Source organism: Bos javanicus, chromosome 9 (genome assembly GCF_032452875.1).
Source record: "Bos javanicus breed banteng chromosome 9, ARS-OSU_banteng_1.0, whole genome shotgun sequence".
Lineage (NCBI taxonomy): Eukaryota > Metazoa > Chordata > Mammalia > Artiodactyla > Bovidae > Bos > Bos javanicus.
Genome location: NC_083876.1, coordinates 74,818,784 through 74,831,236, shown reverse-complemented (window position 1 = coordinate 74,831,236; position 12,453 = coordinate 74,818,784). Strand labels below are relative to the sequence as shown.

The following is a 12,453-nucleotide window of genomic DNA, read 5'->3' as shown; positions in this document are numbered from 1 at the left end:
TAAAAACTTTTTGCAGGGATAACACTTCCACAGCCAGCAGGAGGCAGAAAATGTTTTCCAAGAGTTCACTACATCCCACCAAAGCACGGACTTTTCTATTATAGGAATAAAGTTATTTCTCATGGCAAAAATGTGTTGATTGTAATGCTTATGTTGATAATAAAGTTTTTTTTTTTTTTTTTTAGAGTCTAGTTATAATGATTTAAGACTCATGGCCCGAAACCACAATTACGTTTGCAGCAAGCTAATAACTGGAACCATAGAAGTGTAAGAATAAAGAAATCCACTGAGGAGAGCAGAGTGGAAAGGTGGGAGAAACCTGGGTATCTGATGATACTGTCAAGCCTAAATTAACCAAACCTGGACCCATGCCACCTCCATATGCCTGGTTATGTGAAATAATACACTCTGATTGTTGAATGCACTTTTACTCAGGTTTTCTCTTATTCTAATGGCCAAGGCATCTGATACAAATGTTTATAAAAAATTGCATTTGAAAAGAAAATTAAGAAGGACAACCTAGAATAAAAGTCTGAAAAAACAAGTAATAACATGTCTTCAAAAAATTAGTTATATAATTATAGAAAAAAACTTGTAAACTACTAGTTTAACAGTAACTCAAACAACAAAGATCAAGGTACTTTTTTCAAGTTAACTAAAAGTAACCCAGTACTACAACTTGGCTCAGGAAAATATTACAACCATTTTAAGCAATATTATTAGAACTACAGGCTTAAGATCATGGTGGCAAAGTCATAAAAAGCTCAACACTGATAATCATATTTCTGGAATAAATTAGGTTTACAACGTTAAAAGCAACATTGTAAAACAGGAGATTACCCAAAGGAGTTTACCAGGAGGATGAAAGATAAAGAGACTGCATGACCTGAGGACAGGCCAAAGGAATTATTAATACAAATGCATAGTCTGGAAGACAGAAGACTTAGAGAGGGCATGATGACTACTTCCAAGGGTTCCCCTTGGAAGGGGGGACAGGACTTGGTTTCATCATGTCAGAGAAAGGCATTAGAAGCAATAGTGGGTTGATACTGAAGATAGATTTGGTTTTAAGAAAGCAACTAACCAACAGAGCAATCAAAAAGCCAAATAGGGTCTTCCCTGGTGGTTCAGTGGTTAAGAATACAATTTGCAACGAAGGCAAAACGGATCCCTGGTTGGGGAAGATCCCGCATGCCACAGAGCAACTAAGCCCGTCTGCCACAACTACTGAGCCCATGCACTGCAGCTATTGGAGTCCATGGCCTAGAGCCCGTGCTCTGCAATAAGAGAAGTCATGGCAATGAGAAGCTTGCACATCGCAAAGAAGAGTACCCTGCCTGCTGCAACTAGAGAAAGCCTGTGTGCAGCCATCACAGCCAAAAAATAAACAAGTAAATCTTAAAAAACAAAGCCAAGTAAGTTATCATATAAGAGAGTGAAATTCACTTTCACTAAGATGAAGTAAAGATGGAGTTGCAATCACAAAGAACATTCTAGAACAGTATTTTTCAGAATTGTAGCAGTACACACACATCACTGGTTGTACAAGACATGATTTTAACTGGTACCTACATTTAATCTTATTATGTATTTATTTTACCATACATTAAATAAATGTACATACTAAGCCATCAGTTCCACGGTTTCACAAATATATGCTGTTTTAGGATAAGTGAAATAACAATGTAAAGTTCATTTAAAGGAAAACATTAAACCAGTATCTCAGATTTAACATAACTGGATATATTACTTTGTGATTTGTTAGTTACAACCCTAGAATTTATACAGATAAGCAATACAAGGCCCAAAGATTTAAGAAAAAATTTTTGAGAGGGAAAAATAATTTTAAAAAAGAAAGAAAAAACATTCAGTTAACTATAAGTAATACATGGAAATGGCAAAAATTATGAAGGTACGACAAAAACAACTTAATTCTGGACATGCTGCTTTGTGAGGATTCTTCCACTGAACATCCTAAAACTAAAGTTTCTCCTTTATCAAAGTTGTCTTGGTGTTCAGTGGTTCTATCAAAATACAATCATTCATAACTACATCTACTCAAAGATCCTCCTTCACAATAAAATGGAAGAACTGAAATTTTCTATTATTTTCATCACAATCTCAGAAATTATGATTTTTAATAGCTAGAGCTATAAAAATGATGTCTAGAATCTTCACATAACTACTCTGTTATTACAAAAAACTAACACTCTTGCATCTATTAAGCATTTACTGAAGCCAGGAACTGTGCTGGACACAAATTTGAAAGTAAATTTGCAAGTATTCATTTGAAGGATCTACAGAGAAAATTTTTAAAACACACCCAAGGAGAAAATTTTTACTATCATGTTCAGTAAAAGTATATATGTATTTTAATATGACTGAAGGCCAAACTATTTTCTATGCTACCCATACACACAGACAATATCTAATACATGAACGAGATTTAGTTTTAAAACTTATTTGGTAAGCTCTGCTTTATATTCAGGATTTCATGCTCATGCTTAAATATATTCTGAAAATCCTTGGTGAAGCCCTAAAGGCAATCTTACAACGTCTGGGTGAAAAGTCCGCCTACCTCTATTTTAAGGCAGTGTATGGAGGCATAGCCTTTCTAAAGCCTAAAGAAAGTAATGGGCCTCTGGAGGAAACAGTGCCACAGTATACTTCCTACCAGAGGCGTTTTTACTGACTAATGAGAAGCCTGACCTTTTCTTCTTTCCCAGCTCCTTAGGCCAAGAGGTACTTGATGTTTGGATAATCAAATAACCAGTGACATCTAACATGTACAAGAAACACTAAAACTTAAACTTCGTGTCCCCTGAAGACATTTCCCCATGTGTCCATCCCCAAATGGATTTCAACCAAAGAAAAATAACTAGCCCAGAAAGACCTCCTTCCTACCTCCTGAGTGTGCTCCTTGAAGACCTGCAGCGGCCCTGTGGCCCTGGCGGTATCCCAGAGCTGTAAGGAGCCGTCGCCACTGCAGGTGACCAGCACATGCTCATTGTTCTCACTCCAGGTCACGTCAAACAAACCGTCATTCCAGTCAAAGCTACAGCAGGAAAATTAAAACCAGAAAATCTAGTTACATAGGCAGGTGAACATACAATAACAATCTTTTTTTTTTTTTCAGTTTATCACATATTTTAACACAGCATCTCACAATGTCTTCACAAATATGGGAGATTTGTAGAGTAGGCACTTGATAGATGCAGAAACAAGTGCTGCTGCTGCTGCGTCGCTTCAGTCGTGTCCGACTCTGTGCAACCCCATAGACGGCAGCCCACCAGGCTCCCCCGTCCCTGGGATTCTCCAGGCAAGAACACTGGAGTGGGTTGCCATTTCCTTCTCCAATGCATAAAAGTGGAAAGTGAAAGTGAAGCCCCTCAGTCGTGTCCGACTCTTAGCGACCCCATGGACTGCAGCCTACCAGGCTCCTCCGTCCATGGGATTTTCCAGGCAAGAGTACTGGAGTGGGTTGCCATTGCCTTCTCCGAAACAAGTGCAGAGAACCTTAAAAGAACAGCTCACTTACAAGGCCAGAGAACTGCACAGCAAATTAACATCAGGGCTTCCAACTAGAAATAGGACACCATTTACATGAGAACACGCTGCCACACTTGGGTGCTCGCTGTCTTCTGTGGTTCAAAGGAGGGATCAGCAAGCACTTGAAAGTATCAATTTAGATCAATAATTTCAGTGTTTCCCATAAATCTTTCACCTGAGGTATCAGCAGGTAATTATTTTCTGAGGAAATTTCCTTTCCTTTCTCTACCCTTGACTAACTCTGATGGAGGTGTTAATGAATCTAACAGTCACATAGATAAGAAAAGTACAGAATGAGGAAAGGGAAAGAGGTAATAATTAGTTCCTGAATGAGTAAAGCTAACCTACACTAAGACACAAAGGTGACTTTCCTGGTGGTCCAGTGGTTAAGAATCCACCTTGCAATTCAGAGGATGCAGGTCTGGGAACTAAGATCCCAGACGCCCTGCACAACTAAGGCCACACACCACAACAAAGGATTCCATGTGACACAAAAAATATCCTGTGTGCCACAACTAAGACTTGATGCAGCCAAATACATAGATTTTTTTAAAAAGCAAAGATAGGAATGTCAAGCAGGATACCAACTAGCTCACATTTCTGTATGTTTAAGTTTTATCATTTATAAGTGAATACTGAACGACGAGAGATTTAGAAGAAAAATGACATAATCACAAGTTAATGGCAAAAATCAGTTCCACACTATGCAAATCCTGAAGGCTTTTTTATGTTACAAATTAAAACATCTTACTGATTACAAAGATTTAAAACCAAAAACAACAGAGAATACATATAATTTTAATAGAACCATCTTACCTTCTAAAAAGCCTAAGCCCAGATTCATTTTGATCCAATATTAGCAGAGTTCCACTGCCTAAAGGAGAAAAAAGTTGAGGTCAAGGCAAAGCGGTATTAAGAACTGAGAACAATACTACAGTCACAAATTCCTCCCTACAGTTCCTTGAGGCCACATAAACAAAACGATCAGGACCGTGCTCTCCATTTCTGTCTCTCTACATTGTACTTCAATAATTAAATATTAAATTTACTGTCTCACCTACACCTGGATTCCAGACACAGCTGAACAGGGAAGAGATATTTAAGTGCATCCTCTATGGCCAGGATGACATGCACACAAACCTCCCAAACATGTGTGATCATTCCTATTCACAGGTGAGAAAACTCAGGCTTATAGACACCAGGGACTGGACCATCTACTATAATACATCACACTGCCTCCACAAAAAACCTAAAATACATTGTGTGTGATTTAAAAACACATACCTGGTGGATTTTACCACATACTTGGCAGTAAAGTGCTGAACACGATATACCATTACCTACCAAAGAGGAATTATTTTACTGAAGATCAGTGTATTTTAGAAAGTTATATTTGTTACACAGTTGGAAGAAAAAAAAAAAGCTGTATTTATACATGATTGACTTAAAAAAAACACCAACTCCTTTTAGAGAGATTTTTAAGGATTTAATTTAAAATATCATTACAAACTCAGGAGTCTTCAACCTTAAAGGTGGGCAAGTATTGCAAATCTGAATTTGCAACCACTAAAAGCTAATAGTGAAAACATAAAAAGCAAATATTTCTCCCCTTCTGAGTTGTAGAAATCACTTTTTTATCAACTGTATGATTCTACAAAAAAAACACCACCACCACTATCGCGATCTGATATTATGCAATGAATTGTTTCATAGAATTTCAGTGTGTAAACAAGACCTAGGAAATGAATTAAAAGAAAGTCCAAAATCAAGAAAGGAATCCTGCCTTTCAACCAGAGACAATTAACTTGAGCCTCTAACTGCCTGTATATGTCTGTATTCCTCCCAAGACAACAAAGGACTCAGAGCTTCATGAATTTCTCGCTCGTTCTTGCAGGGAAACTCCTAGCGTCTGTTCATTGGAAGGACTGATGCTGAAGCTGAAACTCCAATACTCTGGCCACCTGATGCGAAGAACTGACTCCTTGGAAAAGACCCTGATGCTGGGAAAGATTGAAGGCAGGAGGAGAAGGGGACGACAGAGGATGAGATGGTTGGATGGCATCACCGACTGGATGGATATGAGTTTGAGTAAGCTCCTGGAGTTGGTGATGGAGAGGGAGGCCTGGCATGCTACAGTCCATGGGGTCGCAGAGTCGGACACGACTGAGCGACTGAACAGAACTGAACAGGGTGCATTCTTACAACGCACAGCCTGTGGTGAATGTGGTCCAATTAGCCGGTACTGCGGTGATCCTGCAGACGGTCTTCCAAGTGTTGTGGGTCCGGTCGGACCGGTAGGAGGGGCCAGTGGGGTTCAGCCAGCTCTCCGCAGAGCCACTCGTACCCGGCGGGGTGTGTGTCATGTGGGCGAAGGAGTTGGTGAGCTTTTTAAGAGTAAGGACTACGGGCACTAGGCACCTTCCACATCCTGCCTCCGCACAGTAAGTGGAAAGGTGAGATACTCTACTCTAGACCAACTCCCCACACTGGACAAAAACGGTCAGGAAGCCAGCCAACTCCTTGGCTATCCTTGGCCTTCTTTTGCCCCGCCTTCTACTGTCGGAAGTGATTTCCGACCACGGGGAGGAGCTGGACCTTTGCTGGAACCCGCCCCCGCCCGGGGGGCTCACCCGCGATGCCGTAGTGCTGCGAGGCGGCGCAGGCCAGTCGGCCCGGCAGGTACGGGGAGAACTCGGCGGCGTAGCCGTGGCGGCCGGGCACCCGCAGCGTCCGTACCCCTCCGCCGGGCGTCGCGCTCATCCCGCCCGCCGCCTCCGGCCCTCGCCGCTTTGGCCGCCGAAGCCGTTCCGAATAAGAAGCGGACCGTCCGAACTCGCTAAAAGAGTTAGACTCTAGCAGCCAAGGCGGAAGTGAAGACACCGGGTGCCCTGAATGCTAGATTTCGATTGGTCCGCAAGGGAAAGGGAATTGACTCTGACGGAGGCCATACTTGTTTTGGGCAAAACATACGCTTGGCGCCGGCTCTAATGAATTAAACCTGAAGGTAGTTTTTCAAGGATTAAGTGGTGATTCTGACACCTTTTGTTTTTACATCTCAGCCTCCACCGCGGGCTATATGGTTCTTATTAATTCGTTGATCGATGAAAAACTGGCATCAGGGAATGACCCCATGGACTGTAGCCTACCAGGTTCCTCCCTCCATGGGATTTTCCAGGCAAGAGTACCGGAGTGGGTTGCCATTTCCTTCTCCAGGAGATCTTCTGAACGTGGGTCTCCCGCATTGTTCAGTTCAGCTCAGTTCAGTCGCTCAGTCGTATCTGACTCTTTGCGACCCCATGAATCGCAGCACGCCAGGCCTCCCTGTGCATCACCAACTCCCAGAGTCACTCAGACTCATGTCCATCGAGTCAGTGATGCCATCCAGCCATCTCATCCTCTGTCGTCCCCTTCTCCTCCTGTCCCCAATCCCTCCCAGCATCAGTCTTTTCCAATGAGTCAACTCTTCGCATGAGGTGGCCGAAGTACTGGAGTTTCAGCTTTAACATCATTCCTTCCAAAGAACACCCAGGACTGATCTCCTTCAGAATGGACTGGTTGGATCTCCTTGAAATCCAAGGGACTCTCAAGAGTCTTCTCCAACACCACAGTTCAAAAGCATCAATTCTTAGGCGCTCAGCCTTCTTCACAGTCCAACTCTCACCGTCTGAGCCACCAGAGAAATCCACAAAATGAGACAAGTTTCAGCAAAGTCTGAAACCATGCCGCGAGTCCGAAAGGCTACTGAATGATTTGTTGCTCAGGGAAACAAGGCGAAGTTAAATCCACCGGCGTGAGACTCAGGAAAGAGACATCATTAGCAACTAACTTAAAAAAATTTTTTTTAAATTCTCATTATATTTATTGTATAGAATTAACTGCTCAGATGTTGGAGCTGATAAAGAAAAACGAAGGCTCATTCATCCATTCAAATATTTACCAGGCATCAGCTGGTTAAGAATCCGCCTGCAATGCGAGAGACCTGGGTTCGATCCCTGGGTTGGGAAGATCCCCTGGAGCAAGGAAAGGAAAGGTTACCCACTCCAGTATTCTGGCCTGGAGAATCCCCATGGACAAAGGAGCCTGGTGGGATCGCAAAGAGTCAGACATGACTGAGCGACTTTCACTTCACATACCAATATAGTGTGCTAAGTCGCTTCAGTCATATCCGACTCTTTGCAACCCAGTGGACTTTTGCCCACCAGGCTCTTCTGTCCATGGGATTCTCCAGGCAAGAATACTGAAGTGGGTTGCCATGCCCTTCAGGGGATCTTTCCGGGCCCAGGGATCGAACCTGTGTGTCCTGAATTGCAGGCAAATTCTTTATCGCTGAGCCACTGGGGAAGACCTATACTATGTAGAGAGTGGCCATATAGTACTTACCTGCCAATAAGGCCCTTTTGAGAGTGAAAGAGATTGCAGTTAATAATTAAGCCAGGTCAACAGGTACAAACCTAATCATATGGCCACTTTAAAATATACACCACGTGCAGTGCTAGGCACTGGGGATTCCAAAGCAAGAAGATATAGTCCCATGTCATCAGTTAAGTGTAATCAAAATATTGTAGGTGCTATGAGAAATATATAGGGGCTATTTTTTTTTTAATAAAACTAATTGTCAGTACTGGAGGATGGGAGACAAGAGGAAAAGCTTCAGAAAGCAAATAATATTTGTGTAAATGATGATAAGTGCTAAGTTGCTTCAGTCGTGCCTGACTCTGTGACACCATGGACTGTAGCCTGCCAGGTTCCGCTGTCCATGGGATTCTCCAGGCAAGAATACTGGAGTGGATTGCCATTTCCTCCTCCAGGGGATCTTCCCACCCCAGGGATCCAACCCGAGTCTCTTACATCTCCAGCATTCGCAGGCAGGTTGATGATAAGGTTTCCTTTAAATGGACAAGGAGATGGAGGTCATTACAGGAGCAGGAACAACAAGAGACCTAAAACAGCATGATCTATAGGAGATTATAGCTGCCATGAATCAGCCTGTCCTTGTGGAAGGGGTATAGTGAAGAGTATTGGGTGGAAAGACTAGAATACTGTGTTGTGTCATGAAGAGTCTTGTGTGTCATACCAACAGAATTTGACTAATATTGTAATTTAAGCAATAGGGAACCATCGTTTCTTAAGGGAGAAATTAAATGACCAAGTTTCATTTTATAAGGTCTTCTGGCAGCACAAAACTGGAGGACAGGGATTGGGGATAAGAAGGCCAGTTAAAAGACTTTAGCAATAGTTCCAGCAAAAGATAAGAATGTAAACAAAGATTATGCTAATGGGAGAGAGTTACACTCTACAATATTGTGAGATTTACTCCTAGGAGGCCAGCCAGGTTCTCATAGTAAATATCAGAAGGGAAAAAAACAAACAAACATCTTTTGCAGAAGGAAAAGAAAAGGAACCATTTTGAAATAGCCTTAACAAGACCTGCTCTCAGGGAAAACTAGTTAACCAAAGTCTAACCTACTAGGGTATTTTCCAAGCCTAGCTAACCTGAAAGTTTCCTTGTGCCCCTTTTCATTCAAAGCCACCCCTACTTCTGATCAACCACTGACCTGGTTTTCCTATTAAGAACTGCCTGAAATTCCAATGTTAGAAATGTATTACCAGTGAGCTTTTTTACTTGATTATTTAAAGATTCCTCTTTTAAACACAAGTAGGCTACAGGACAAAAATTACTGAGGTTTGATCTCAATTTGCCCTTTAGTTTTCAGTAATAAACTTTGCCTAGATTCTTGTTTCTTCCTATGTAAAATGGAAAAATTTCAACTGAATCAATCATTTCTAGCTAGGTGGTCTTGAAAACTATAACAGGGTTAGAGGAACTGATCTAAATATTTAAAAAACAAACAGGAATTGCACATTTATAATTCTGCAGGAAAGACCAGCCTGAAATTCTAATTTTCTTTGTTTTTAGGCTGGGATTATATGAATGCAGTGTGGTCAGTCATTCTCTAATGTTGATATTAATTTCTGATTGACTGCTTATGAAATTATGATGTTTCTGGAGCTCAGGGAAGAAAAAACTGAAAACATTAATAGGTATTTAATGGGCTTCCCAGGTGGCTCTAGTGGTGAAGAACCTGCCTGCCAATGCAGGAGACAAAAGAGACTTGGGTTCTATCCCCCGGTAGGGAAGATCCCCTGGAGAAGGAAATGGCAACCCACTCCAGTATTCTTGCCTGAAAAATTTCATGGACAGAGGAGCCTGGCAGTACCTAGGGTCACAAAGAGTTGGATGTGACTGAAGCAACTTAGCATGCACCCATAGGTATTAAACAGGTTGATCTCTAAGATTCTGTACAGCAAAGAGGACTGAGGTAAATAGAGTTGCTGTCTGTCGTGCCCACGTTATTGGAATAATTCAAAAATATAAATGATAGATAAAAACAGTTGTATCAGTTTGAGTCCCAAATTTGATGACTGTTCTATGGTTGTATAAGAGGATGCCCTTATTCTTGGGAAATACTTAAGTAATAATAAGAGTTAAAGGAAATTATAAAGGAATAACTCTTCAAATGGTGCAGGAAAAAAAAATGAAGCATATAGACAGGTGCGATAGGGAGAAAGATAAAACAAGTGTGGTTTAAAATGTTAAAAATTTGATAATCTGGGCAAAAGATATATGGGCATTTCATGTATTATTTTTGTAATTTTTCTGTAAGTTTGAAATTATTACAATTAAAAGGTTTTATTAAGTATGTGATTAAAGATTTTACTAATTCAGACTTTTCTGTGTCCAATGAGTTTGAATTAGCAAGAAATGGTTCTAATTTGCTAAGTACACCCTGGGGACCTGTGAAAAATTCCTTTGCTAGTAGTGCCTCCATGGTCCCAATAGGTGATTCGTATGCCAAAAATGTCTGTGGTGTGACTTTTGACTGGGACTTCTGACTCCATAAATTTGAGGGCATATTTGAGAAGAACAGCAGAAGTTTCTTGCTGTTTAAGTCTAGAATGAAACGGAGCTAATCATGTGGAAATGTCAATGAGGAAGTCCAGGTCAACTGTAATTCCCGTCATGACTAAGTGGCATAAAGACTCAGAATATGATGACCTAGGGCTGACCTCAGGGAGAAATCACACACTAGAATTGCTCATTTCTGGATTCTTGGTAAGGTTGATTCAGCAATTCATAAATCTTACCATTTACAATAAACACAAACCTAGGTAACTACATACATTTCATTTTCTCAGGCAAATATGCAGTATATATGTTTACATATTCTTAAGAAAGATAAGATCAGAGAGAGAAACAGCTTGTGTATGCTAGCACTGTCACTAAGTTATGTCTGACTCTTTTCGACCCCCTGGACTGTAGCCTACCAGCTCTTCTGTCCACAGGGTTTTCCAGGCAAGAATACTGGAATGGGTTGCCATGCCCTTCTCCAGGGGAATCTTCCTGATCTAGGGATCGAACTCACGTCTCCTGCATCTCCTGCATTGGCAGGAAAATTCTTTACCCTTTAGCCACCTGGGCTTCAGCTTTTGTACCAGATACAAAAGGAGTATACAGATCATCTTAGACGTAAATATCAGAGTTTGAAAATTTAGTATCTTCTTTACCTGCCTTGGATTTCTTAGCTCAGGAAAATAGCATATTCTGCAAAAGTGATCCTTTTCATTAACTGAGAAGTAGAAACAACACTGATCTACTTCAAAACTGTTCAAAAAAGGCAGGCATGCTTTCATGTGAAAGAGGAATCTTAGATTTTGTCTAGCATTCTTCTCATAGCCCCCAGGCTCTGTAACATTTTTTAAAGTACAGCATTATTCACAGTAAAAGAAGAAGAAGATGAATTCTCTACATTGGGAATCAATTCATTGCAAATAATGATGAATACAAATTTTAGCACAGATGTTGATGGTATGATTTTAAGCAAATAATTTATCTCTTTGAGTCTCAGTTTCTTCATAAAATAGAGCTTCTTGAGAAGGGCAAGCAGAGCAATGAGGGATCTGGAAGCCATATAACTTAGCTACATACCTATGTGTATGTACACTTAGCACACCTATGTATGTGCTAAGTTGCTTCAGTTGTGTCTGACTCTTTGGGACCCCATGGACTGTAACCCATCAGGCTCCTCTGTCTATGGAATTTTCCAGGGAAGAATACTGGAGTGGGTCGCCATTTCCTTCTCCAGGGGATCTTCCTGACTCAGGTATCGAACCCGCATCTCTTGCATCTCGTGCATTGGGAGGCAGGTTCTTTACCACCGGGGCCACCTGGGAAGCCCCTGCTACCTGCTAAGTCACTTCAGTCGTATCCGACTCTGTGTGACCCCATAGACGGCAGCCAACCAGGCTCCCCCATCCCTGGGATTCTCCAGGCAAGAACACTGGAGTGGGTTGCCATTTCCTTCTCCAATGCATGAAAAGTGAAAAGTGAAAGTGAAGTCGCTCAGTCGTGTCTGACTGTTAGCGACCCCATGGACTACAGCCTACCGGGCTCCTCCATCCATGGGATTTTCCAGGCAAGAGTACTGGAGTGGGTCGCCATTTCCTTCTCCAGGGGATCTTCCTGACTCAGGGATCGAACCCACATCTCTTGCATCTCGTGCATTGGCAGGCAGGTTCTTTACCACCGGCACCACTTGGGAAGCCCCTACAAATCTCTAAGAATGATCAAAGTGTGTAATTCTGACAACACCGAATGTTAGTGAGACTGTGGAGCAGCAGGAACTCTCATCCATTGCTGGTGGAGTGAAAAATTGTACCAATACTTTGAAAGACAGTGTGGTGGTTTCTTACAAAACTAAACATACTCTTACTGTACAACCGAGCAGTTGTGCTCCTTGGTATTTACCCATAGGAGTTGAAAACTTATGTCCACCCAAAACCCTTCACAGGGATGTTTATATCAGCTTTATTTATAATTGCCAAAACCTGAAAGCAACCCAGATG

At 41.6% G+C, this 12,453-nt stretch overlaps 1 protein-coding gene across 2 annotated transcripts in view; it reads right to left on the bottom strand.

The window, feature by feature from the left end:
- Positions 1–6,429, bottom strand: part of PEX7 (peroxisomal biogenesis factor 7) — a 78,525-nt gene extending 72,096 nt beyond the window's left edge. The window contains exons 1-3 of one of the 2 annotated variants that reach the window (XM_061428097.1): positions 6,180–6,429; positions 4,366–4,423; positions 2,905–3,055 (exon numbers count right to left, since the gene is read on the bottom strand). In XM_061428097.1, the coding sequence (XP_061284081.1) occupies positions 2,905–3,055; positions 4,366–4,423; positions 6,180–6,309 (339 nt within the window). In that variant the 5' untranslated portion in view covers positions 6,310–6,429. The remainder of the gene's footprint in view (positions 1–2,904; positions 3,056–4,365; positions 4,424–6,179) is intronic. The other variant, XM_061428096.1, reaches the window with a different exon arrangement.
- Positions 6,430–12,453: the final 6,024 nt, after the last annotated feature.